This window comes from Podospora bellae-mahoneyi, chromosome 5 (assembly GCF_035222275.1).
Source record: "Podospora bellae-mahoneyi strain CBS 112042 chromosome 5, whole genome shotgun sequence".
NCBI lineage: Eukaryota > Fungi > Ascomycota > Sordariomycetes > Sordariales > Podosporaceae > Podospora > Podospora bellae-mahoneyi.
The window spans coordinates 3,414,335-3,439,535 of NC_085884.1; the positions used below are offsets into that span (position 1 = coordinate 3,414,335).

The 25,201-nt window shown below is 51.6% G+C and overlaps 6 protein-coding genes and 1 non-coding gene across 7 annotated transcripts; 5 read left to right on the forward strand and 2 right to left on the reverse strand.

The window, feature by feature from the left end:
* Positions 1 to 310: 310 nt before the first annotated feature.
* Positions 311 to 1,054, forward strand: QC761_508640 (uncharacterized protein; the record flags this gene model as incomplete). Its single annotated transcript, XM_062880072.1, has 1 exon — positions 311 to 1,054. The coding sequence occupies one exon, from the start codon at positions 311 to 313 to the stop codon at positions 1,052 to 1,054; it is 744 nt and encodes a 247-aa protein (XP_062731392.1).
* A 158-nt stretch (positions 1,055 to 1,212) lies between these two features.
* On the reverse strand, positions 1,213 to 1,995 carry QC761_508645 (uncharacterized protein; the record flags this gene model as incomplete). Its single annotated transcript, XM_062880073.1, has 1 exon — positions 1,213 to 1,995. One exon carries the CDS (start codon positions 1,993 to 1,995, stop codon positions 1,213 to 1,215), a length of 783 nt encoding a protein of 260 aa, XP_062731393.1.
* Positions 1,996 to 2,810: 815 nt separating this feature from the next.
* QC761_508650 (uncharacterized protein) lies at positions 2,811 to 6,166 on the forward strand. Its single transcript, XM_062880074.1, has 4 exons — positions 2,811 to 3,558; positions 3,621 to 3,687; positions 3,802 to 3,900; positions 4,734 to 6,166. The coding sequence occupies exons 1-4, from the start codon at positions 3,545 to 3,547 to the stop codon at positions 5,004 to 5,006; spliced, it is 453 nt and encodes a 150-aa protein (XP_062731394.1). The 5' UTR covers positions 2,811 to 3,544; the 3' UTR covers positions 5,007 to 6,166.
* Positions 6,145 to 8,552, reverse strand: QC761_508660 (uncharacterized protein). The gene is made up of 2 exons (XM_062880075.1): positions 8,160 to 8,552; positions 6,145 to 8,088 (listed from the first exon to the last, which is right to left on the reverse strand). Exons 1-2 carry the CDS (start codon positions 8,223 to 8,225, stop codon positions 6,949 to 6,951), a joined length of 1,206 nt encoding a protein of 401 aa, XP_062731395.1. The 5' UTR covers positions 8,226 to 8,552; the 3' UTR covers positions 6,145 to 6,948.
* Positions 8,553 to 14,624: 6,072 nt separating this feature from the next.
* Positions 14,625 to 14,711, forward strand: QC761_0084370. Its single transcript has one exon. It is a non-coding gene; the product is annotated as a tRNA-Lys (tRNA).
* A 1,040-nt stretch (positions 14,712 to 15,751) lies between these two features.
* Positions 15,752 to 18,268, forward strand: QC761_508670 (uncharacterized protein; the record flags this gene model as incomplete). Its single annotated transcript, XM_062880076.1, has 1 exon — positions 15,752 to 18,268. The coding sequence occupies one exon, from the start codon at positions 15,752 to 15,754 to the stop codon at positions 18,266 to 18,268; it is 2,517 nt and encodes an 838-aa protein (XP_062731396.1).
* A 2,574-nt stretch (positions 18,269 to 20,842) lies between these two features.
* Positions 20,843 to 24,593, forward strand: gap1 (RasGAP protein). The gene is given in 6 exon segments (XM_062880077.1): positions 20,843 to 20,947; positions 20,960 to 21,181; positions 21,192 to 21,703; positions 21,791 to 21,924; positions 21,984 to 22,232; positions 22,301 to 24,593. The coding sequence occupies 4 exon segments, from the start codon at positions 21,700 to 21,702 to the stop codon at positions 24,035 to 24,037; spliced, it is 2,124 nt and encodes a 707-aa protein (XP_062731397.1). The 5' UTR covers positions 20,843 to 20,947; positions 20,960 to 21,181; positions 21,192 to 21,699; the 3' UTR covers positions 24,038 to 24,593.
* Positions 24,594 to 25,201: the final 608 nt, after the last annotated feature.

The following is a 25,201-nucleotide window of genomic DNA, read 5'->3' on the forward strand; positions in this document are numbered from 1 at the left end:
CACGTAAGCTTGGTCTGACTGAGACAAGTCCAGAATATAAGCAGCCTTTCTCATAAACCCACCCTTTTTGGGGCCATCCGCCTTGCTTACATTGACTGCATTCGGCATATTTTCTCCTCGGGGTCGTGTTGGGAGTCTTAGCGGCGATCATATGACGCGGGGTAGGCAGACGTTAGCCGGATATCACCCCAGCTTCTTCTGATCTCGCTCACGTTCTGCCACCAACTAACGATAAAATACCCCAGCGTTTCCGCCCCTCCATTCATTTCCTACCCCATTTTCACCCACCACGATTTTTGTTTCCGTCAAAATGCCCCCCAAAACCGTCATCGCCTTCGACCTCTACGGCACCGTCCTCTCCACCGCGTCCATTTCTTCCTCTCTCTCGTCAGTGTTATCACTCCCGGCAGAAAAAGCAGGAGAGCTGGCTGGGTTGTGGCGGCGGTATCAACTGGAGTACACCTGGCGGTGTAATTCGATGGGGAGGTACACCGACTTCGAGACCATCACCCGCTCCTCCCTCAAGCACGTCATCCCTGAGATCACGGCTGCCCAGACCGACACTGTCATGGCAAGTTACAATAACTTGTCGGTGTTTCCTGAGGTTCCGGACGCGCTGGCGACGATGGCCGAGAATGGGAGGCTTGTTGAGGGGTATGTCTTTTCCAACGGGACAGAGCAAATGATGGGTGCGAGCGTGAATAGGAGTTCGGATTTGGGGAGTTTAGGGGCGGTGTTTAAGGGGTTGGTTAGCGTGGAGGGGGTGGGGAGGTATAAGCCTGATGCAGGGGTTTATGAGTATCTGGTTGGGCAGGTTGGGCGGACAGAGAAAAAGGGGGTTTGGTTGGTGAGTGGGAATCCGTTTGATGTGCTTGGGGCGAAGGCTGCGGGGTTGAGGGCTTGTTGGGTTGATCGGGAGGGTGGGGGGTGGAGGGATCAGCTTGGGGAAGGGTTGGGGGTGGAGGGGCCGGATTTGGTTGTTAGGGGGGTTGATGAGGGGGTTGAGGGGATTTTGGAACGGATCAGATTAGGGGGGGAGGGGGGCGAAGTGTGACGATGTAGACAGCTACATGGGTATGAAGATGTACATTTCGACTTCATTACATGTACGTGATACATTGATTGCTACAAGTGCATCGACTGCTTCATGGTCGCCTGGGATATCCACCACCCGACACCACCCATTACCCCTCCTTATTAGCCCTCCACTCTCTAAGCATACCCCTTCCTCTCCAACTCCCTAGCAGTGACAGCATCAAAGTCCTTCCGACCCCTCGCAATCTCCCTTTTCCGTCCCCCCTCGAGCCTCTTCTCTTCTTCTACCCGCTCCCGCTCTTGCTGGTCCCTGAGCTCTCTTTTCGCAACCTCGGGGTGATGATGCTTCCTCGCCCAATCCTCACCACTAGCCTTTCTAGTCAGTTGTTCCCGCTCGTAGGCATCCTCCCGGCGCTGTTCGTGCTTCTTCAGCGGCCTCTGAACCTCCTTTTTCTGAGAAGGAAACAGGGTCACTTTGGCGAGCTGTTCTTCCCTCTGCTGCTGGAGTTTCTCAAGGGCTCTCTGTCTAACCCTCTCTCCGCGTTTGAGTGCCCCGTCCGGATCCTCCGGCTCTGCTCCAGTAAAATGGATGATGGAGGATGGAGACTCTTTGCTGGAGAGGCTGGGCGGGTTTTCGGGGACGAGGTCAAGGTAGGGGTTGACCGTTGTCTTTGGGCCAAGGTATTTGTATTGTGTGGTTCCGGCCTGGGAGAGGAGAGCTTGCGCCTTAGTAAAACCAGGGGCAAGTCGACGGGCGGTTTCAATGGGGAGGAAGGAATGTTCTGGGAGTTGTGCCGGGTGGGCTGTGGCTGATGGCGGAAAGACTGTGAGGTTCTCGCGGGCGAGGGTGCCGGGGGAGAGCGAGCGGTCGCTGGTGGAGCGGACTATCTTGGTTGGCCTTGAGTTGGGGAAGGATACCGGGTGAGGGTTAACGCCGTTGTTGCTATAGGAGGGTGACATTGCTACTATCGATAGTGATGTCTATTTAGGTGGTATGTTTGTTTTGTTTTGTTGTCTTTCTCAGGGGTAAAAGTGGAGTCGCTGATGCGTCAAGACAAAAAAGGTCGACTTTGGTAACAAAAAGCCAACTTGAAAGGTGAACAAAGGTGGCGGAATGTTACATAAAGGTTGAAGAGCTCGGTGGTGCTTTTATTATTACTGTGAGGACGGTGAACAAACGTCAGGTGAAATTGAAGCTGGTGATGGTGACGGTCGAGTGGCTGTCAACAGCAACAAAGTTAGCGACTACCAGGCCAAAACTCTGCAAGATATAGCTAGACTGTTTGGTGTTTGACCAAGTTAGAAGATCAGGAAACCTACTTTTCACCTTCCAGAACCCCCTTGTTCATTCAATCTGCAATATGTACGCGATGCTTTCATCTAAAACCCCCTCTGCAGGCTAGACGCTCCGTCAAAGGACAGAGTTACGAATTTCTCACTGATTCTCAAGGTAAATACTCAACAATCTAGGTGTCTTGCTCCTTCATATTTATTTCCACAGAAGTGTCTGCGTGCCCCAGAACGCGTCACCGGTCATCCCAACTAGTTCCAACATCGGCCCCTTATCGCCGACTTCCCTGGTGATAGTTCTCTAGATAAGCTATTGAGGAAAGAACGAAAAAGCCATCCGGGTACTGTACGCGCGCACTGGGCTAGACAGTGTCTGCCTTCCACTTGATATTATCTCGATCAACTTTGGCCTCACCCTCTTTCTCTCTTCTTCTTCTCTCCTCACGGCATCAAACAAAAACTTGCTCGCCCTGCCCACGCCACAAGTAAGTTGTCATTTCCTGTTCGTTTTGGTTGTTTTCTTTGGCTTCATCGTTCGATATTTTACGGCTGCTTCTTTTGTTTACCTCAAAAGGGGTGATCAAGTCTTGGGGTCGGTCGCCACGGCGATTCGGGACTGACAGACGACTACTTTGGGTCTGGGAATGCCTTCGACTCCAGGTTTGGCCGTCAACAACTTCTGTCGACACCAGATTCCGCCATCTACAACTTCCATCGACTTCACACTCGCTCGTCTTCAAGTTTGTTTGACCTTGGATATGGCCGTTGGCGAGCGCCCTTGACAACAGTACAGGCACCGCCATGTCGCCAGTTTAGATATACTCTAGCTGGGCAAATCGACACAACACCGATAGGAGCTCCCACTGGGTCCGAAAATAACATGCTGGAGGACGACATCTACTCCGATGTGGATTACAAGAGAGCTTCAGCCATGACAATCTGCAGAATACCCTCGACCCTCACACTTTGTCCGCTTCTGAGCACGCCTTGGGGTACAGCAAACCGCAAGAGACCACACCATCACCTCTCCTTATGAGACAAGCGGCTGGGGTTAAAATCTCAGCCACAGCAGCATCTCAGAGTTGGGAATGGTTATCAACATGCCATATACTAACACGTTGTTCTCTAGCAATAACACAAACGCACACTCCCCCTCTGTTTTTTTACTCTTTTTTTTTTTTTTTTTTTTTTGGAAAAAAAAAAAAAAGAGGCAAGAAATATGGGGCGGTCGGGGTATGTCAACGATCTACATCTAATGCCATCTGAAAAGCAAATAAATGCTGATGTTCTACTAGATATGACACGACCAACCTGGGCCCGTTCGGCGTCCCTGGCTCTTCGGCCCCACCCCCCCCTCCTCCTGTATGTTTTCACCAAGTCCCGGTTTTGCCTACTCGCGAGCGAACATTATCCTGGCATTTGGGAGTATACCATTTTTTTTTCGTTCACGTTTGCTAACAATCTTTTTTTCCACAGCCTCGCGGAGGATCTGGGGTGGGTGACGGTCCCGGCGGCGGCGGCCGGAAGCGCGCGGCCCCCGGTCAAGGGGGGTCCAGGAAGAGGGCCAAGAAGGCCGTAAGTACATCTTTTCTTTTTTTTTCTTGGTGTGCAGATTCTTTTTTTGCTTTTGGGCAACCGGTTGGCTTAGTGGCCTTGCTCGAGTTAAGTCGTTGACCTGCTTTCTTGTCGAGTTGGGGGGGATGCTTGTGTACGTCCGAGATGGACGGAACATGTCTGGTTCTATCTTGGGGCTTGGTGGCGTCAGTCTGAGGACTGTCACTTTCTCCCGTTTATTTTGGATCGGTCGAGTTGACTTGCGGCTGTTTTTGACGGTTGCATTGTCTGGGTGACTGGTCTCGGACGTCGAGGGATTGTATATGTCTTTGGACTGCTCGGCTTTTCTTTGCAGTTGTTTCCAACTCTTCTTTATCTGGCTTTAGACTATCATTAGTTTTGGCTTGGCTTGCTCCAGATATTCGACTACTCGGACTTTTCTGTCTCATCAACACTTGCCTTGTTTATCCTGCCCATTTGAGTCCTCGCGCCCCGTCACACCACCACTCCATCGCTCCAGCAGAGATGCTGGTATCCCGCTTCTCGAGACTCTCATCATCGACGCAATGCCATCAGTACCACCTACAACAACAGCAGCGTTTGCAAGAGACCTCTCAAGGCGTCTGAACACAACCATGACACTGGGCTTCTCTTCTCCTTCGGGAGTATTACTGATGGTGTGGTGAAGAAATGGTAGTCAATATGTTGTCGAGGTTGAATTTGACAGTGCCGAAAGCTTCGGCCAACCTTCTTTACTCTGTTACTTATTCTTTCCAGAATAAAACGCCAAGGCAGCTGTGAATAAATAGCTTGCTACCTTGAACACAAAGCTAACATCACTCTCTCCTTCCCAGAAAAAAAACAACGCCGGCGAAGAGGAGGAGGAAGAGGAGGAGGAGGAGAACCCCGCGGTGGCGGCGGTGGGCGGTGGTGGTGGAGAGGCCGGTGCTGGTGGTGCTGACAACGGCGAAAGGAGCGGCGGCTTCGCGGCTGCTGCCCCCGAGCCCGAGCCTTCTCAAGAGCAAGCTTTTGGTGGCTGTGGCGAGGGTGGAGGTGAGGAGATGACGGAGGAGGAGATGGCGGCGGTGATGGAGGCGTGGCGGAGGGAGAATGGGCTGCAGGAGTGAGCTCCTTGCTTGCTTGCTTACTGGCTGGGTGTGAGCCTCTCCTGGGATTGTGGTGGTGGTCCTTTTTTGTCTCCCTGCTGGGTCTTGGGCCTGGCGGTTCTCTACTGTGTGGCTGGCTGGCTGGTATTTTTTGTTTCTTAAAAAAAAAAAACAGGAACGATAGGACTGGGAAGGGATCTGGGAGGCGCTGGGGCGCTGGGTTTGGCTGGGGTCTGGTTTGGGGCTCTGTGTTGGCTTGGGCTTTTTCCTCTGGTATTCTCGGTTCTGATGTTTTCTGTGGGGAAATTCTCTCTGGTCTGGGTTATTTGGGCGGCGGAGCGGCTTTTGTGATACAGTTTTTTTTATGGCCTGAGAGAAAAAAGTGAATAAACCAGGAGGGAGGGGGTTCGTCTTGAGTTATGGTGTTATCTTTCTTGTGAAATGTGTGATAATACGTGTGATTATGTTTTGATGTTCTGTTACTTGCTATGTCGATTTTTTTTTATTTTTATTTTTTTTTTGGCGGGGGGGTGGGCGTTTGTGAGCGCTGCTGAACTTCAACGTCTCCCAAACATGGGGATTGGCCAGGATGACCATATTAACTCGCCTCAAGGCATTATGAAGAGTGGCGCCCCTTTTTTTTTTTTCGTTTTCGAGTACTTCCATCGAGAGGTTTTAGGAACACTTTGGTCCCCATATCAGCCTAAGAAGACTCAGCCCTCTCAGAGAGCTGGCTCCTAACACTGGGAAACCTGTCTGCCAGTTCTCTTGCGGTTTCTGTATAGCTTGTTGGGTGCTTGTGGACGTATAAGCGCGGTCTTGAAGTCGTTGCTTCCATGGTCAAGTGGTTTGGTGGTCATTTACAAACATGAAAGAAAATCTGTTCACGAGTTCTTCCTTCACGAGTATTGTATCCTCTTCCACATTTTGTCAAGGCTGGAATTCTGGACGCCCCTTGAGCGAGATACATGTTGAAGTGACGACGTGCTCGGAAGGCTAAAGTAGAGTACCTCAGCTCTGTCAAAAGTCACACAACCACATCACATCACAGGCCCCATAACCAACGTTTTACACAAGATTTTGTCATTTTATTACTCCAACACCCCACCTTCAGCAAGGTCTCGAGAGTCTTTTTGCTAAAAATACATCGGCTCTGAGCTCTGTTCATTTTTAATTGTATTTCAGCCCCCCAACGACACAATTCAACCCAGACACTGAAGCAACAACCTGTCCTGGTCTCCATCTCTCTGACAAGAGGTACATCACACCACCGTAGACCTCTCTAAGAAAACAATAAAAGCCAGAGAAATACACCCTCACCCCACCTCCAGAAACCCCCAACCCCCCAACTCCTCATCCCCTGTGTCGTATGCTTCATGTGTTGGGTATCAAAATCATCCCACCATGCACAATTCGTAAACCGTAAATGTCGTTGGATGTAAATCTCCTTCCTCGGGAGGGAGCAGCCTTCGGCTCTCAACCTGCACCAGTGCCCCAATCCGCAACGCCATTTCATCCGCATCCCAAACTCCGCGACACCGTCGCTTGCCCTTTGCTGTTGTTGTTATCTCTCCTGGAGTGTGCGTGACCATGATCGCGGGTGAGCCTCCGAAGGTGTCTGAAACCCCTCAGTCCTGTCCCATCAACCACCATCCTCACCCCTCTACCATTAAGTAGTACCAATACGTTGAAAAGAATCCCTTTGCCAAAATGCAGACCTGTTCCAAAACCTCACCCAATCCCTTGTTTATTCTTTTGCCCTTTTCCCATTTTTTTTCGCCTCGTTTTTCATGTGTATCCCAATCGCAAACAAAAATACCACATCAAGCGGCAAAAAGAAAAAGCCAACAAACACGAGTAAAAAAACCTCGGGATAACCTCGCCCTATTGGCAAAATTGACGAAAGAAACTAATTCGATCGCGTAAAAATACAGACTTGAACAGAACGCTCGACTCAGCTGCATCACCCTTGGCGTTCCCAGCCTTGGGATCCTTGGGAAGCCGTACCGACGTCCTCAAACTCGGCAGAATTGAGAAGATCGTCCCAGTTGTCCACCGAAGCAACGGGCGATGTATCAGAAGCGACAAATGTCTCGTTGTTGGTTCCGTCACCGGCGATGTGTGACTGCTCCTGAAAGTCATTTCCGGTGACGAAATCCGTATAACCGGAGCCCATGTCTTCAAAACTCATGTTGGCAAAGTAGGCCGTAGGAGAACCATGAAGCTCAGGATCGATTGCCTGGGCCAAGGTATCGGGACTGCTGTTGGGCGCGGCAGTCATAAAGTTCTGGAACGACAACTCCTGGGACAGCATAGGTGAGTTGGATGCGCTGAAGTGACCAAACGAGTTGTGCCTCGAGGCAGAGGCCATGATCTCGGCGGCGCTGCTGTCGATTTCACTCTCGGGTGAGGTAGGGTTGCTCGACGTACCCATCGAGACCGGTGAGACCGATGCAGCTGGCTCCCGGCTGGTTGCTGACGAGTTTGATGCTGGGCTGATTGAGCGACGGGTGCGCCGCTGCCGAGGAGGGTACTCATGCGGCCCATACGGGTACTGCATGTTGTCGAGCCCGAAGCTCTGCTGTGAAGCAAAAGACGGAGACTGCGAGAGTGGCTTGGACACACCCGAGTAAACGGGCATCTGAAGCTGCATTGGCATGGAAGACATGTGTGACGGTGGATATGGCGAGTATGTTGGCGTGAACTGAACTGGGTATGCCTGGGCCCGGGGCATTACACTCCCAAAGACTTGGTTGAATTGTTCGTCGACTTCCTGATAGCGGGCTCGAGTTTGGTAGTCCATTGTATGTTCGGCCAGACGGTGTCTTGGCAGGTCATCAATCTCGTCATACCACAGTCCTTTCTCGACATTTTCTTTGGTGATTTTGAAGCGCTTGCCAGTGCGCTGAAAGTGAACCTCGGATGCTTGGTGTGCGGATTTGAGGCGGTCCTCGAGACTTCGGTCCATGCGACGAGAAGCAGCCACATAGGCTCTTTCCTTGTTCTCCAAGTTGGACTTGACAGACTTGTCCATGGTTGTGTCGCTCTTGGCTGGCTGAGATGTTGAGGAGGTTCGTCGCTTGTGGGAAACGGTTGGCTTTTGCTAAGGAAGCTGTTAGCCATTGCAAAAAGCGTCGGCAATCGTTGGCAAGCGTGGAGTCACTTATGATTTACCTCTCTGATGGCTGTGTTGTCCTGCAGCGTCTCGGACGGTCGTGTTGATGGTGCACGTTTACCCATGAGGACGGTTGTTGATGGTGCAGGGATCACGAATCACAGTTTGCAGGATGGGTGTCAAGGACAGCTGGGCGAAGAGAGAGAGTTTCGATTTGATAGTAGTGGTTGATGGGCTCGTATGTTTAAACTCGAGAGAATTTGGAAAGGCCAAGAGACGAGAGTGGAAGAATATAAGAGGAGACAGAGTTGGCTAGCCAGAGGAAACTAGTGGAAGTCGCGGGTGTTACGAACACCGGGCCAGAGAACTGGAGCCATGCTACTGCTTTGGAGGTGGGAAGTGGCGGTGCCTTTCGGGCGCTTCGCTGTCAACGAAACTCTGTTTGTTTCTTCGATCGATTGTTGAAGCTTCGATCTCCGATCTATGGCTGGTACCTTTTGGGCGCAACGTTAGCGACCGAGGTACCTCTTGGGTGGTCCGCCAACCCCGCTTTTTCTTCTCGTGTACACTTCGTGGACAGGACTGGATGAGCCCCCAACAAAAAGCCGGACATGGTCGAGATGTGGCAGGTTCTCCAAACTCTAGGATAGCAGCCCCTCCGCTCAGGGGAAGACTCTCCGTGTCTGAGGGGACTCGATCCGAGACAGAGCCCGTCTACACCGGCCCCGTCGTACTACGCATCCATCGATGCTTCCAGCATGGTAGCATCAACATGTGACCTGAGCGATCTCCCAACTAAATCGCATTCAGGACTCGATCTCAAAACCTGACAATTGATGAAGATGAACCAGTGGCTCTGTCTACATCCTGCGAGTTGCAAAACAAAAAAAACTACGTCAGTTTATCAGATGAATGAAGGGAGCATCGCAGTAGCTCTCTCTGATAAATGTTGCTCTTGGCAGACATGGGCGGAAGTTTTCGTCCGGCCATAGGTGAACAACGGCTGATACCTCACCTGCTAACAGTTGGCGCAACCAACCAAGGCACGGCAGTTGCTGTGAAGTGCCCCTCCATGCCGTTGATTTCCTGGATCTGTGACATGCGGTGCCCAGACAGCGAGACAGCCCAGCAAGATTCCTGCCGCGCATCAGGCTCCTGGCTCCATCGTTCTCTCAAAAATCCACGTGCGACCAGCGTTTCGGCTAGGATCTGCAATCGTGGCTGGCAGGATGAAGCTTCCAAGAGCTGGGAGCTCATTCGATCAAAGTGAGGGGAAATTGTTACCACGCATGCGATTGTCCCGCTTCCACATCAAATTACCATCTTCCAAGGGATGCATTTGGGCGTGGCACGTCAGTGCTTCACTCTGCGCTAGCCTCTTTTGGTCGCCTCTTTCTCCGCGACTAGCTAACGTCATTATGATGTTTCCTTGGAGCAATCTCTCAAGGCGAACTCCATATTGCGACGACCGGGCATAGTGGATGTATCGGCCTATTCCCACTCGCCCCATTCGTGACTTGTAGGGGATTTTCCATCCATTGCAAAGCACCAGTCACGCTTTCGCTCTCCCCCTCGCCCTTGGTTTCCCCTTCCGGACCCGCCCGCAATTGGCAAGCAGATGTGTGCAGTTGTGCCTGGCGTCGGGCAGGTCTGGCGTGCTGGCCCATGTAGACCCGCCTGTCCGGATCCGGGATGGGTGCTTCATGATTGAATGGAAAATGGCAATTCTTCTCGAGCGCCGCAAAACCCCCTCGGACCACCACCCGGCCTTCCGCTGCTTGTGATTCGTCAATTGTTTCTCGGAATACATTGGGAGAACGACATGGGATGACGGGAAATATTGTTAGCGACCTTGGCATCCTCGGCCGGCGGATGCAAAGTGATGCAGGTCTGAATTGATGTCTTGTTGATGGCCGGTTCTCCGCTTGGGGTGATCCCCCTCCCGTCCACGTTTATCAATCAAGATCTGGAGCGACGGGGATACGGTGTTGATCCAGCAAACTCTGACTGCCATCAAGCCCAGGTGGGATGATGTTGGAAATACGTCACAAAGTCCCATCCGATTTAAATCGGCGCGGGACATGTTGGACCTGGGCAAATTCCCAATCTTCGGCTGAGGACTGGTTCCGACTTGATTAGCAATGCGCCGCCGCTTTGTCAGAGAATTTTCACTTACATTGGACGATACCCACATAACAGGTCTGTTCATTTTGTCGCTGATAAAGTCAACTGGCTCTGATATGCTAGCCACTCCCTCACTTCGCCGCCTGCATGTCCGTCTGTAGCCGAATCCAAGGCCTCTTGGACCCTGTATACTGGTCTAAACTTTGACATAAGCTTCTGTCATGTTGAACACAAGGGTCTGCCCCCGTCGAAAGTGCCCGGCAAAGCACGCACAGGTGCACATGCAGAGGGGTTGTCTGTCAACATGAGATGAAATACTAATCAAGTTAAATACATTTGATCAATTTGAGATGTCTGGAGCAAGTCGACGGCAACTCATCGTCATCTGCCGGCACTCAGATCAGACAAGCTACCTCTGAGGTATCAGTTCGCAGTGGTACTGCCCATTTTCGAACTGAACAAAGTTGCCCCCCAGATTCTGACTGAGCCAATCCGCCATCAACGTTTTCTGGACCAAGATAGAATTCCAAGAAGACATGTGAATGATTTGGTGGTGTTGCAACGGGTAAGGGAGTCCTGTGACTGAAAATGACAGCAAAAAGGCATGCAAAAAAAGAAAAAGAAAAAGAAAAAAAGAAGGAGAAAAAAGAAGAAGAAAAGAAAAAGAAAAAAGAAGAAGAGCAGAAAACCAGGAATTTAGAAGGAGAAATAAAAAGTAGCCATAAGTGAGGGACGAAGTACTGATCTCGCCGATATGACGTACGATATAAAGCACTTGCTCCCATTCAACAAGATAAACAAGAAACGCGAATCAAACGGAGCTTGCCCAAGCCATGTTATTTTCCTGAAGTTTGACTGTTGGAAGGAAGATAAAATCGAAAAAGACTCCAAATGTGGTGCGAAGAAACCGTTGTGAGAGACTATCGTATCGATAGACGGAAAATAATGCCATGAACTTATGAGACGAGCTGAGTTCAAAAATGAGCCCAGAGTTTGCTCGGCAGCTTTCTCCCGACGGGACAGTATTCCCACTGAAGCCAGGCCAGGAATCCAGGAAGGTTCTTTCCTCCGGAAACTTTTGATTGTCAAGAACCCTGTCTTTCGGGTAGTTCCTTCCCCCAAACACAAATTCGGTCCTTCCAGGAAACCAGCCATCGCGGATACCTAGTATCAGTTGTTCCTTCCTTCATCCAAAGGCGGGATGGGCCAAAAGCTCGCCAGGGTCAATGAGTCGATCCAATGGCTCCTTCCAAAACAGCGTGACTTTGGATCAAATCAGATCTTGAGATATTCATTGACTCATTGAGCAATCCTCAGGCCTCAAGCCACGCCCACATGCCCCGGGTTGATGGATCATGATCTTTCCGGGTTTCCAGAAGGCAGCAAGGGCAACACTGCCAGAGTCACTTTTACATAGCGACCATGGCGTTATCCCACCCGAGACGTTTGGTGAGCCCTAATCTTTCACACAGATTAGCATTTCGTGTAGGCTATGAGCTGGAATCAGATGTCGCTTTAACACCTAATCAGCTCACGGTCCAAGACCTTGACATCAGAACACTCCCCTGTAGAATTCGAGGATAAACCTGGGTCAGTGACCGCAGATCTTGGACGTCTGTTGCTGCAGGATTAATTCATTAGCTTGATATGACTTCCACAGAATTGAGAGATGTTGGCCGTAGCATACTCGCCTGTTTTTGGGGAAAGACCTGAGCTCTTGGACATTCCCGCCGTCATTGAGCTCACAGAAGAGGTCCTCAAAGTTTAGGCCTTGGTGAAGGAAATGTTGGAAGCGTGTCCAGTGAGGAAAATAACCAACGCCAGGGAAGAAGGCTCAGATCTTATACTCTTGAGATTTGAAGCTTTTTGTAACCTTTGGCCGGCGCGAAGCCCATTCCACACTCCAACCCCATACAAGATTTGGTTTGTGACACCAACATGAACTTAAATGGTGCCGTATCCTGGCTGCGCTTGATACTTAACTGGGGTTCAGGTTATTCAAAGTTTTTTTTGGAGCGAGGCTCCATAAAGTCACGGAGTAAAATGAACAGGAAGCAGTGGCTGGAGCTTTGCTCTACTTACTATAACTGAAAGCTGGTAAACTCTTGGCGATCAAGAGTTCTCTGGAGGCTTACCTGGAGCATTTCCTCCTTTTTCGGAGATACAGGTCTACGAGGACCACAAGGACAAGAGGCAGGAGGCAGGAGACAGGAGCAAAGCCCCCGACTTCTGTTGGTAACTACAGTCAAGGTATCTTGTGTGCGAGGTGCTGTTCCCGGTGGATATCAGTCAGGTTGCTACTAGGGCTTCTGCCCTGTGGGCCCCGGGTCACTTGTTGATATAGATAGATTTCTGCTCTCTGGAGCGGATCTTCCAGTGCAATACAATACTATCACTTTTCTCGCAATTCTGCTGGCACGCCTCACATCTTGCAATATGGAAATTTCTTACTTAGGTACCAGCCGTCTATTCTTGGCCTCATCAAGGCCGAAATCATGGTGCAGATGATGAGCCAAGTCCAACAACAGCAAGACATGAAAAGAACATTGCTCTTACAGCCAGCAGCTGCCGGCTTCATCACCAGAGATATGATATTCACCATGGTATTTTACCATGTGGCTCAAACGGCACCGAAACTTCTAAACCCGTCGAACGTTTGCGGTGGAAACAATTCAACTTTCACGGTTGTGGCGCTTTTTGAACGTTAAACGCCTAGCTATCGATAGGGAGGCACACCCCCCGGCTGGAATCGGCATGACACCTTTGCCGTTGGTGAGCCTTCCATTCATCAACCATCTTCTCCCCGTCAGAATCTGAGGCATTAGCTTTGAGCCTCATGGCAAGGCGGGCGGTCTCTCAACTCCCGTGTCCAATCCCCCCACTCCGCCCCATCTAAATCCTGCTGAGCATTTTGTCGGCTCCTCTGGAGCACCTGGATATGACAACATTCTCACACAAATTTCCAAATCTCAGTCTAGGACCGAGATGCTAGCACAACAAGGCTACATATCTTGGCTTACGAGGCTATCGTCAAATACGAGAGCCTCTCCGAACACGAGACCAAAACCTCTAGCGGTTGGCGCCCACAAAATTGTGTTGAGGCTCCACCTGGCTTCGTCTCTATTGTCCGAAACGGTCATGCCGTAGTTGCCTCTATCCCGTGGACATCTGTCCCCGAGTTCGGCAAGTCCGGAAGGCTCGGTCCCTAAATTTCGGCATGCATGGGACCAAGGGGGTGCTACCGAGCCGTGACAACTAATTAAGCCACCAAAAGTCTATTCAGCTCCGGGATTCTTGCACAGGCACAAGTGACAACATTGGCAACACGCAGGACGGGGGCCGACGACCTCGGAAGATAATGAGAAAGTTTTGGTGTAGTGGTTGGCGCAGAACCTTTCGCAAACACTGGTGAGCTCCTCAATGGGTATTCCCCCATGGATACCTAGGGTGGTCAATGAGATGAGCCAAGCCAAGCCGAAGGTAATCTCATCTCGGCTTGCCGCCCAGGGCCTCCGCTTGGCTTGAAGCCATCACAGCTTATCTCATCTCACGGGCTTGCAAGCCTTCCGGTAGTTTTTCCCGCCCTGTATTTCGGCGTGAGTACCTGCCCAGTTGTTGTTCGGTATCCCGGATACCGAACAACTAAAACTCTGCACGACAAACGACTTATTCCATCCTTTGCATCAGACCAGACGTCCGTCCAAGGTACCTTTAGTCACCGCGCACACCGAATTTCCATTGTCTGTATTGCAACCGCACCCACCTGCCGCCTCACAAGAAGACCATCATCCATGTCACCATCCATCATGCCCGCCCTCGCAGACCCAATCCTCATCATTACGGCCGCCCTCCTAGCAGATCGGTGGACCGGCGGCCGAACACTTCCCCTGGCATTCCCATCATCTGGAAATTCATCAGTTGCGTCCCGACACCCTTCGCAACCAACCAGCCGCCCATCCACCTGTCCCACCATTGCGCTGAGGATGAGGCTTTTCATCACTTGGCCAGATTGCAGACAGGGTATAAGAAATCGAAGAATTCGAAGGAATATTTTGACATTATTCATTCCGCCACACAGTATGGAGGGTGGTGGTGTTTCTGTTTTGGTCCTCCAGCGGTGCAATGGTGATCAGCCGGAGATGCAAAACAAAATCAGGGGGAGAAAAGGGGCTGCCACAGCAACGGAGCCCCACCTTACCTTTCTATTCAACCTCGATGCAAGAAACCGCATCACATAGCAGCAAAGCAAGCTGTTGCGAAAATGAAAACTTGACTCTCTCTGAAGGGCAAATTCAAAAAAAAAAAAAAGAAAAAAAAGAAAAAAAAAAAAGGGAAATAGTGCTGATCAATTGTGCAAAAATATGTAAATAAAAAAATAGCGATCGTGTCGCCGGGAATTGAGCCCGACGTGGGGGTCGAACCCACAACCTTGAGATTTCGGAGTACTCCTTAAGAGTCTCACGCTCTACCGATTGAGCTAGCCGGGCAGGCCAACCAAGTGTTTGATGTCTGACTGAGTTAGATCTTGACATTGTATAGCGAGCGCCGGAAATAGCTGCCATTTAATATACATTTTGTTCGCAGGTGCTGATTAGCCCAAATGCAATGAAATAGTGGTGTGCCTGGCTAATCGAGCAGGAACGGTTGGGGAAGGAAAGTGAGGCGAATAAAAAAGACCAGTCAGAGAAGGCCCGATAAGGCATCATATAATTGCATTGAGGGGCATCATCACACCCGTTGACTGGGCAAGTTAAAGAGGTAGGTCTTTGTTACTCTGAGACCTAAAAGACGACATCAGGACGGGATAGGAAACTTGGGATGCTGTAGATGGGCTGATGAAGCAAATGTTCTAGACCCTGCAGAAATCAGGTGTTCGTCTGTTTGTTGCTGCGCCCCCCGGTCCCTGCCCCCCCCTCCCGCCGAAGGGCGCCGGGTTCCGGGTGGGTGGTGGTCATAGCTTTATGGGGCCGCCGGTGGAATTTAGGGGAGAGCTTGGGATGTTTATCTTGACTTCATCTCAGTGAATTCATTGATTGGGAGAGGTTGAGGATATGTGAGGGGGTGATTTGGGATGATTGAAGACTTGATGAGATTGTTTTTCGGAGCCATCCGCCGGGACTGACTGTTTTTCAGCGATAGGAGCTTCGCGGCAGCAGCACCCTTATTCGCCTACAACCATCAGACCACCTTTTTTTTTCCTGCCCCGGCGGGATACTCACCTCGCCACCAGCAGCACCACCACTGCGTATACACGAAAAAGAAGATGGCCAGCGTTTGTCTCCCGATACGGAGCGTGCAGAGCCCCTGCCATAGCATTGGCAAGCCTGGATGGTCCAGATCGTGATCGTCACTCGCTTCAGAATGTAGGTCAATGTATAAAACAGACCGGGTCTGTATCTCGTTGCTGCTATTTCCTTCCTTCTTCAGCTTTCCTAGAAGCTTCAAATCCTAGCTACTACTACTACTACTACTACTACTACCACTACTACTACTACTACAATTTACAACATCAATTTGGTTTGCAATCATGGGCGAACAACAAAGCACAAGCTCAGAACAACCACCACCACCGCCACAACCCAAGTCCATCAGCCCCTATGGCCCCGCCAGGTCAACCGTACAGGGCGCTCCCCTCACAAAAGAGGAGGTTGAGCAATACAATGACTTCTTCAAGGCGTCACTGTACCTCTCCCTGGGGATGATCTACCTCCGCTCCAACCCGCTCCTCACCACCCCCCTCGACAAATCACACTTCAAGGCCCGCTTGCTGGGCCACTTTGGCTCCGCCCCAGGCCAGATCTTCACCTACATGCACTTCAACCGTCTCATCAAGAAGTACGACCTTGACGCGATCTTCATTTCCGGCCCAGGCCACGGTGCGCCTGCTGTTTTGTCACAGGCGTACCTCGAGGGGACGTACAGCGAGGTTTATCCCGAGTGTTCAGAAGACGAGGAGGGCCTCCGCAAGTTCTTCAAGCAGTTCTCTTTTCCCGGCGGGATTGGATCGCATGCCACGCCAGAGACACCGGGTAGTCTGCACGAGGGTGGTGAACTGGGGTACAGCATCAGCCATGCGTTCGGCGCCGTGTTTGACAACCCTGATTTGATTGCTGTGACGATGGTGGGGGATGGCGAGGCGGAGACTGGGCCGTTGGCGACGAGTTGGCACTCGACCAAGTTCCTCAACCCGATTACCGACGGTGCTGTGCTGCCGATTCTGCACCTGAACGGGTACAAGATCAACAACCCCACCATTCTCGCTCGGATCAGCCACGATGAGCTGGAGAGCTTGTTCAGAGGGTATGGCTACCAGCCTTACTTTGTCGAGGGCGACGATGTGGAAAGCATGCACCAAGCCATGGCCGCCACGCTCGAGCACTGCGTGCTCGAGATCAGAAAGTTTCAGCAACAGGCGAGGACGACAGGGAAGGCGTTCAGGCCGATGTGGCCGGTGGTGATTCTGAGAAGTCCAAAGGGTTGGACTGGGCCGAGGAAGATCAATGGCAGGCTGGACTACCTTGAGGGATACTGGCGCTCGCACCAGGTCCCTTTGACGGATGTGCACAAGAACCCGGAGCAGTTCGCCCTGCTGGAGAGCTGGATGAGGAGCTATGAGCCTGAACGGCTGTTTATCGCCAACGGGGGCAGGATTTCTTCCTCGCTTCGACAGGCGCTCTGTCCCACTGGCAACAGGCGCATGTCGGCCAATCCGGTCGCGAACGGGGGGATGCTTCAGAAACCGTTGAGGATGCCTGATTTTAGGGATTATGCTTTGGGGGTCGACCACCCGGCCGAGACGCTTTCCGCCTCCATTTCGAACATGGCGCGGTTCTTGAGGGATATCATCTCGCTCAACCCGAACAACTTTCGGCTCTTTGGTCCTGACGAGACGGAATCCAACAAGCTCGGCACCGTCTATGAAGTGGCCCAAAAAGTCTGGATGGGGGAGTATTTCCCCGAAGACCTCAACGGGGGCAATCTCGCGACAGAAGGGAGGGTGATGGAGATGTTGTCCGAGCACACGTGTGAGGGTTGGCTAGAGGGTTACCTCTTGTCCGGGAGACACGGCCTGCTGAATTCCTACGAGCCGTTCATCCACGTCATTGACAGCATGGTCAACCAGCACTGCAAATGGCTCGAGAAGTCGCTCGAAGTTTCGTGGAGACACCCCATCCCGTCCCTCAACATTCTCCTCACCGCTGTTGTCTGGCGGCAGGACCACAACGGGTTCACGCATCAGGACCCGGGGTTCTTGGACGTGGTGGCGAACAAGAGCCCGGAGGTGGTGAGGATTTACTTGCCGCCTGATGGGAACTGTTTGCTGTCGGTGACGGATCACTGTCTCCGGTCGAGGAACTACGTCAATGTTATTGTGGCCGACAAGCAGCCGCATCTGCAGTTTTTGTCCATGGCTGATGCGATTGTTCATTGCACCAAGGGGATCGGGATCTGGCCTGGTTTCTCGTCCTGCCCGGCTGGCTCGGCACCGGATGTCGTCATGGCTTCCTGCGGCGACATCTCGACTCAGGAATCCCTCGCCGCCATCTCGCTCCTCCTTGACCATTTCCCCGCCCTCAAGATCCGCTGCGTCAACGTCGTCGACCTCTTCAAACTGATCAGCCATGAGGAACACCCCCACGGTTTGACCAACGCCGAGTACGAGGCGATTTTCACGGGGGACAAACCGGTGGTGTTCAACTTTCATAGCTATCCTTGGTTGGTCTACCGGCTGATTCATGGACGGAAGAATGCAGAGGGGGTGGTGGTGAGGGGTTACAAGGAGAAGGGGAACATCGACACGCCGTTGGAGTTGGCGATCAGAAATGGGACCGATAGGTTTTCTTTGGCGATGGAGGCTATTGATCGGTTGAGCGAGGCTGGGGGGGTGTTGGAGGGGAGGGGAGGCGAGGCGAGGGAGTTGTTGAGGAACGAGCAGGTGAGGTGTCAGATGAGGGCTTTTGAGGAGGGGGTTGATCCGGTGGAGGTGACGGGGTGGGTGTGGCCTAGCGAGAGGCGAGGGCTCTGGAGTGAGCGGAAGCATTGATGATGGTAATGATGATGGTGATGATGATGATGATTTTTGGATAGGAATTTGCGAGAGATCGGATAGGGTTTTGGGTTTTTTTTTTCCTCTTTTTCTTTTTTCCTTTTTTTTTCCGGGTTATTATTTTGGTTACCTTTTATAGAGAATGTTATAATTCTTACTTTTATCCTGATTATCGTGATCTACCGCGCGATGAAAACCCAACGAGATATGGACATGTAGTGATAATCAAGCACGTTCTATTGTCTATGTACGGATGGCTAAACTGCCACCATCAACCACTGCAGGCAACAATAAGGTATCAACCTCCTCCCCTCTCCAGCATCATCAAATCGGGCTTCATCAACCACAAACAGTAAGACAACCCCCAACCCCCCCATGTCTCACCCCTTATCGCCGTCCACACCTACCCCTGTTCGTACGAGAGTACCTTACACCTCGGGCTTCACCTCATAATTCACCGTCTTCTTTCACCGAAGGGTTGGTATATAACCTATTCGGGCCATCGGCCGACAATTCTTTGTTGCAATTGCTCACAACGTCAGGTGACACCTCGTCACACACCAATTATTTCCTCGGCATTCTCCGAATTGTTTGTTTCTTATCACATCGTTCCATGCTTGTGACGCTGACGATGGTATGGACAGTAGGCTGTGGTGACTACCTAGGTACGTTACGGACGGTGAGGAGTGATGGATGGATTGGGCCCGTTTTTCCCCCAGATAATAATCATGTACGAGAGAGATTTTGACGGGTTTGTGGTTGGGGTAGTTAGTACAACACAGGGTACCTATGTATGTTGTTTGTGTGTGTCCCCCTAAAATTTACAACAGGGGCATTGGGGTGGGGGGTCAGAGGTTCCCGAAGGTAGGTATCATGAAAAGAAAAGATAGAAAGAAAAAGAGTGTGGTTGCACCACCGCCGACAGTCATATCCTTAATTTTCTTAGCCAAGTGCCCCGGATATTCATCTTTGGATGTAAGTTTTTGTCTTTGTGTCACTGGTATCAAATCCAGACCGAGGGACAGAAACGGGGGTGTGTGTGTCTGTGTTTGTTTTGACAGCTGCTGTGTACAAGTCAGTCCGACGAGAGATCTAGATCAAATGTTGTAGATTTATCCTTCTCTCGGGTCCCGGCCGAGGGAGGGTGGTGGTTTGTGGAAGGGTATGCCGGACGGCCGTAACATGGAGGAGGGGAGAGAGAGAGAGAGGGAAAAGAGATCGGGATATTTATTGATTGGGGATTCCACATGTGGAGGTGTGGCGTTGAGATTGTTGGTGTTGCTTCCCTGATCCTTGGTAGGCAGCAGTTCCAGGCTGTTGGGACGGGCGGGTATGTTTAGCTGAGAGGTTTAGATTCAGATACATGTTTCATGTTTGGCAACTCTGTCTGCATTTATTGGCAATGCACATCATCAATAAAAAGCCCGAGCGGGTGTCTGAGCGAGAGGCGAGAGATGAGAAGGGAGACAGGGCAAGTTCGGTCGCGGATCATTTTCCGCAGATAGATTGAAGACCACCCCGCTATGAAGGTGACGAGAAAAAAATGGCCATCACCGCCTTTTGTAAGGCAACGTGGAGGAGGGGCACCACGAGAGAGGGGCACGGTTGTGTTGAACAGGGCAGGGCCAAGAACACCATGGCAGGTCACCAGCCAATCGTGTGGTCCCGGGCCCTGGTGCCTCTCGGCATTGCGACAACAAGATTCGCTGACCCCCCTGGGGCCCGAAACACCACCACCACCACCTACAAGTCATTCCCATGGTTGGCCTCCTCTGGCCGCGAAGATCATGTTCCCTCTTTGTCCGTTATCCATCCATGTCTTTCTTCCACTAGTCTTGGGCGGGGATGAGGGGTGTTGAAGAGATATCGATATCATAGCTCATAGCTACACTGCAGAGAAATGCGGCCTTTTCCCTGCGGTTCCAAGGGGCCCCGGTTTGATGCTACCATGCTTGCGCAACCATCATCCGAACCCTTTTCCTCTTCTACATATCTGATATATCACAGCCTGGAGAAGTGGAGGAGGGCCCGGGACAGCAGCCAAAACCGTTGGAGGAGCAAGGCGCGCACGGACACGATAAATCCATATCTGCTCAGTTATAATTTCCAAAAGAGAGCAGTTACATTCCCACTCCCACTGCCCCCTTTTCCATCACTTGATCCTCTGACCAGGTTTTTTATTTTATTTTTCACATTTTATTTTTTATTTTCTCCTCAATTCTTGCGCACCGCACTCGGCGGCCGGCATTTCACTGCTCCAGCTGCCCGCCCCCCCCCCCCCCCATGATCCCCAACCTGGACGTGCCCGCACCCCTCCCCCAGTTGCCCCCGTCCTATCAACAGGGGAGTTCGGTCGACGCTGTGGAATCAGCAAGGCCCCCCCTCCAAACACCAACCGGAGGTTTAGTTTTGCACAGGGGACTCCACTGGTGCCCCCCCAACACGTTTCCGCATTCAACCCCCAAGTTTCCTCTCTCTCCATCTCCAGTTCCAGTTCCAGTGCCAGTTCCAGTGCCAGTGCCAGTGCCAGTGCCAGTGCCAGTGCCAGTTCCAGTTCCAGTTCCATCTCCTCGTTCGCTTCGCCTCGTCTCGCCGCCAACATCCATCCATCATCGGCCATCCATTCATCCATCCATCATCGCATCCAACTGCCAGCAGCACGACACACACACACACATACACACACACACTCACACACACACACCCGAACTCTCGCGCACACAAAGCCACCCAAAAACAGGCACCGGGCTACCACCCATCCATCCAATTCCCCTTTCATTGAACAAAGTTGGTCAAGGTCTTTCAACAGCAATTCCTCCGTAGCGCGTATCTCTTTTTCGCTGCCACCCGCCCCACCGCCCCCGACCGACCCCCCGTTTTCCAGGTCTCTCTCCCTCCCTCTCTGACCACGAGCGAACACGAGCGACGGATTGAAACTTGGCGATTGGAAAAACACACACATCCGGCCCCCCTTTGGTCTTTCTGTATACAACTCTCACCGTCTCCCTACTCCGTATATTCGTTTCAAACACATACGGACCGCCACACTGTCCCCTGTTATCATCTCTAGTGCACGGTCACTTCGCCGACTGCCGAAATCCCAAAACACAGCGACAGCCCAGCACCCGCCCGCAGCGCTATCCTCGTCGGCCTCTTTCCCAGCGCGCGCGGGTCCCATTCCCTACTGCTACATCATCACCTCCCAACACCCGAATAATCAACTCGGCGCTCCTCTTCAATTGTCCTCGGCGCGGTTGCGCCAACAATGTCTGTCATGTTACAGACACCTTCCAGAGCTTCCACCGCCTCCTCCTCCTCCTTCCAGCCCATATCCCGCCAGAACACAATGTCCTCCTACGACGGCTCGCGGTCCGCCCGCCAGTCCAAGCGGTACTCCATGTCCGCCCTGTACATGTCCATGTCAGCAAATGAGTCGGACCTCGTGATTGAAGATGACCTTGCCAAAGGTTTGTGGTTCGTTGATTGAAGATTGGGCGGGGTGCTGACCTTTTCCAATAGCGCAAAAGACATTGCGAGACCTGAAGGCCAAGATCTCGTCGCAGTCAAAGAAGAACTTTGTGCTCGAAAAAGATGTTCGGTACCTCGACTCGCGCATCGCCCTGCTGATTCAGAATCGCATGGCGTTGGAGGAGGTATGTTCGCTCTGCTTCGAGGCAACATTGGTTGCAATCACTGACAAGATCAACCACAGCAAAACGAAGTCGCTAGTCACCTCGAAGATGCCGCCGAAATGCAGGAGGGAGTCTTCCCCAACGACGACAAGACCCAAAGATACGGAAACCTGCTGTTCCTCCTGCAGTCCGAACCCAGACACATTGCGCACCTCTGTCGACTCGTCTCCATGTCCGAGATCGACTCTCTGCTGCAGACAGTCATGTTCACCATCTACGGAAACCAGTACGAAAGTCGCGAAGAGCACCTGCTGCTCACCATGTTTCAGGTATGTCTTGGCCCGAAAGAGCAAGCCGAACCATGCTAATAGCCAGAAAGTCTGTCCTCACGTATCAGTTCGACAACACGCCCGAGTACTCGTCGCTCTTGCGCGCCAACACCCCTGTTTCACGAATGATGACGACTTACACCAGAAGAGGTCCCGGCCAGAGCTTTCTCAAGGCAGTGCTTGCTGACAGGATTAATGGCCTGATTGAGTTGAAGGACTTGGATTTGGAAATTAACCCGCTCAAGGTTTACGAACGCATGATTGAACAGATTGAAGAAGACACGGGCAGTCTTCCGGCTTCGCTGCCAAAGGGCATCACGGCCGAACAGGCCGCCGAGAACCCCCAGGTTCAAGCCATCATCGAGCCGCGCCTGACCATGCTGACTGAGATTGCCAACGGATTCTTGACCACCATCATCGACGGCCTCGAGGAAGCGCCCTACGGAATCCGCTGGATCTGCAAGCAGATTCGCAGCTTGACCAAGAGAAAATACCCAGACGCCAACGACCAGGTCATTTGCACCTTGATTGGTGGCTTCTTCTTTTTGCGCTTCATCAACCCCGCCATCGTCACGCCCAAGTCGTACATGCTGATCGACGGCACCCCGGCCGACCGCCCCAGGAGGACGCTCACCTACATCGCCAAGATGCTGCAAAACCTGGCCAACAAGCCATCATACGCAAAGGAACCCTACATGGCCAAGTTGCAGCCGTTTGTCCTGCAAAACAAGGACCGGATCAACAAGTTTATGCTGGACCTGTGCGAAGTGCAAGACTTCTACGAGAGCCTCGAGATGGATAATTATGTCGCCTTGTCCAAGAAAGACCTGGAGCTGTCGATTACCCTGAACGAGATCTACGCCATGCACTCGCTGATTGACAAGCACAAGGGGGAGATTTGCAAGGACGCGAATTCTCACTTGTCCATTATCGTGAATGAGCTGGGCCCCGCGCCGTCGCAGGTGCCGAGGAAGGAGAACAGGGTGATCAACCTGCCGCTGTTCAGCAGGTGGGAGACGGCGATTGATGACCTGACGGCCGCGTTGGACATCACTCAAGAGGAGGTGTTTTTCATGGAAGCCAAGTCGATCTTTGTGCAGATTTTGAGGACGATCCCGGCCGGATCCTCGGTGGCTAAGAGGCCGTTGAGGCTGGAGAGGATTGCGGATGCGGCAGCAACGAGCAAGAACGATGCGGTCATGGTGCGTAAGGGCATCAGGGCGATGGAGCTGTTGAGTCAGCTGCAGGAGCTGAAGGTGGTGGACAAGAGCGACGGGTTCATGCTGTTGCGCGATGAAGTCGAACAGGAGCTGCAGCATCTGGGGAGCCTGAAGGAGGGTGTTGATCTCGAAACCAAGAAGCTGGAGGAGGTGTACAAAACGATTAGGGATCACAACTCGTACCTCGTCGGCCAGCTCGAAACATACAAGAACTACCTGCACAACGTCAGGAGTCAGAGCGAAGGCACGCGACGAAAACAGCAGAAGCAGCAGGTTCTCGGACCCTACAAGTTCACACACCAGCAGCTCGAAAAGGAGGGTGTCATCCAGAAGAGCAACGTTCCGGACAATAGGAGGGCGAACATCTACTTTAACTTTACGAGCCCGCTGCCAGGAACCTTTGTCATCTCGCTTCACTACAAGGGGCGGAATAGAGGTCTGCTGGAGCTTGATTTGAAGCTGGATGACTTGCTGGAGATGCAAAAGGATAACCAGGACGATTTGGATCTCGAGTATGTCCAGTTTAATGTGCCAAAGGTGCTGGCCTTGTTGAACAAGAGGTTTGCGAGGAAGAAGGGGTGGTAGTTGAGCAAGGGAGGGGGGGGAGGGAAGGCGTTTTTGTTTTTTGAGGTTGACCGTTGATACCACTGTCGCTCTGTTTTCTCTTCCCTTTTTTTTTTTTTTTTCTCGTTGCGTTTTGGTTTTGGTTTTCTGGTGACGATTGCTTCAGCTGCACATTTGGGTCTTTTTTTTGCTTTTCCACTCGCGTGCGGTTCTTAGCCTGCGCCCACGGCGATGTCTTTTTTTTTTCTTTCCTTGTCTTCTGCTTTTAACGATGTGATACCTTAGCCATGGGACCTACTTGCGTATTATACAGTCTTTGTGGTCAGCTGGCTGATATCTAATCTAATTTATGGAGGGGTGGTTCAGATTGGGGGTTTTTGGGGGTGGTGATGGTGGTGGGTAATGAGGACGATACACACTTGAGGGCTGAATGATATAAATTACACACACACACACACACACAAACACACACAACACACAACAAACAACACACACAACACACAACAAATAACACACACAACACACAACACACAACACCAACGATTGAATTGATTGCATGGAATCATATCGAGGCTGGGGAAGAGGGGGAGAATGCATACGCGAGGATTGGGGACGGAGGTGGGGAAGGGGGGAAGGGATGAAGGATGATGATACCTTTTTTTTTGTTTTGGTTTATTTGTTACTTGCTCTGGGAGGGGGGGTTGGAGTTGCCGTGTGAGATGGAGGCGTGGGAGAAGCTGCAACTTAGGTTTGGTACGATAGTTTTTTCTTGTCTTGTGTTTACTCTTGTAAGGGAGGAGGAGGTGATAAAGTTGCGGCTGGCTGGTCCGGAAGTTGAAGTTGGATTGTTGTCACGGCAAAAATGGAATGATTGAAGTTGAGGGTTGGACAGGTTCGAATTATGTGTTGTTATTAGGCCATATTTTTGTTTATTCTTTTGTTTGTGCTTTTTGATGTTTTATGAAAGGGATTCGCTATGTTGTTGTTGTTGTTGTTGTTGAGTTGATGAATACTTTTGGTTTGCGTGTGCGGTTGGCTGTGTGATGATTTTGGGGGGAGGTGAGTGTGTGATGGGTGAAGGGGATGGTGGTGATGGAGGTGAGATACCCCAGCAATTTTTGAATGGATAGCCTTTGACGGCAGAGTTCAATATGAGGATGTGTTTCCTGTTGATGAATACCTCTC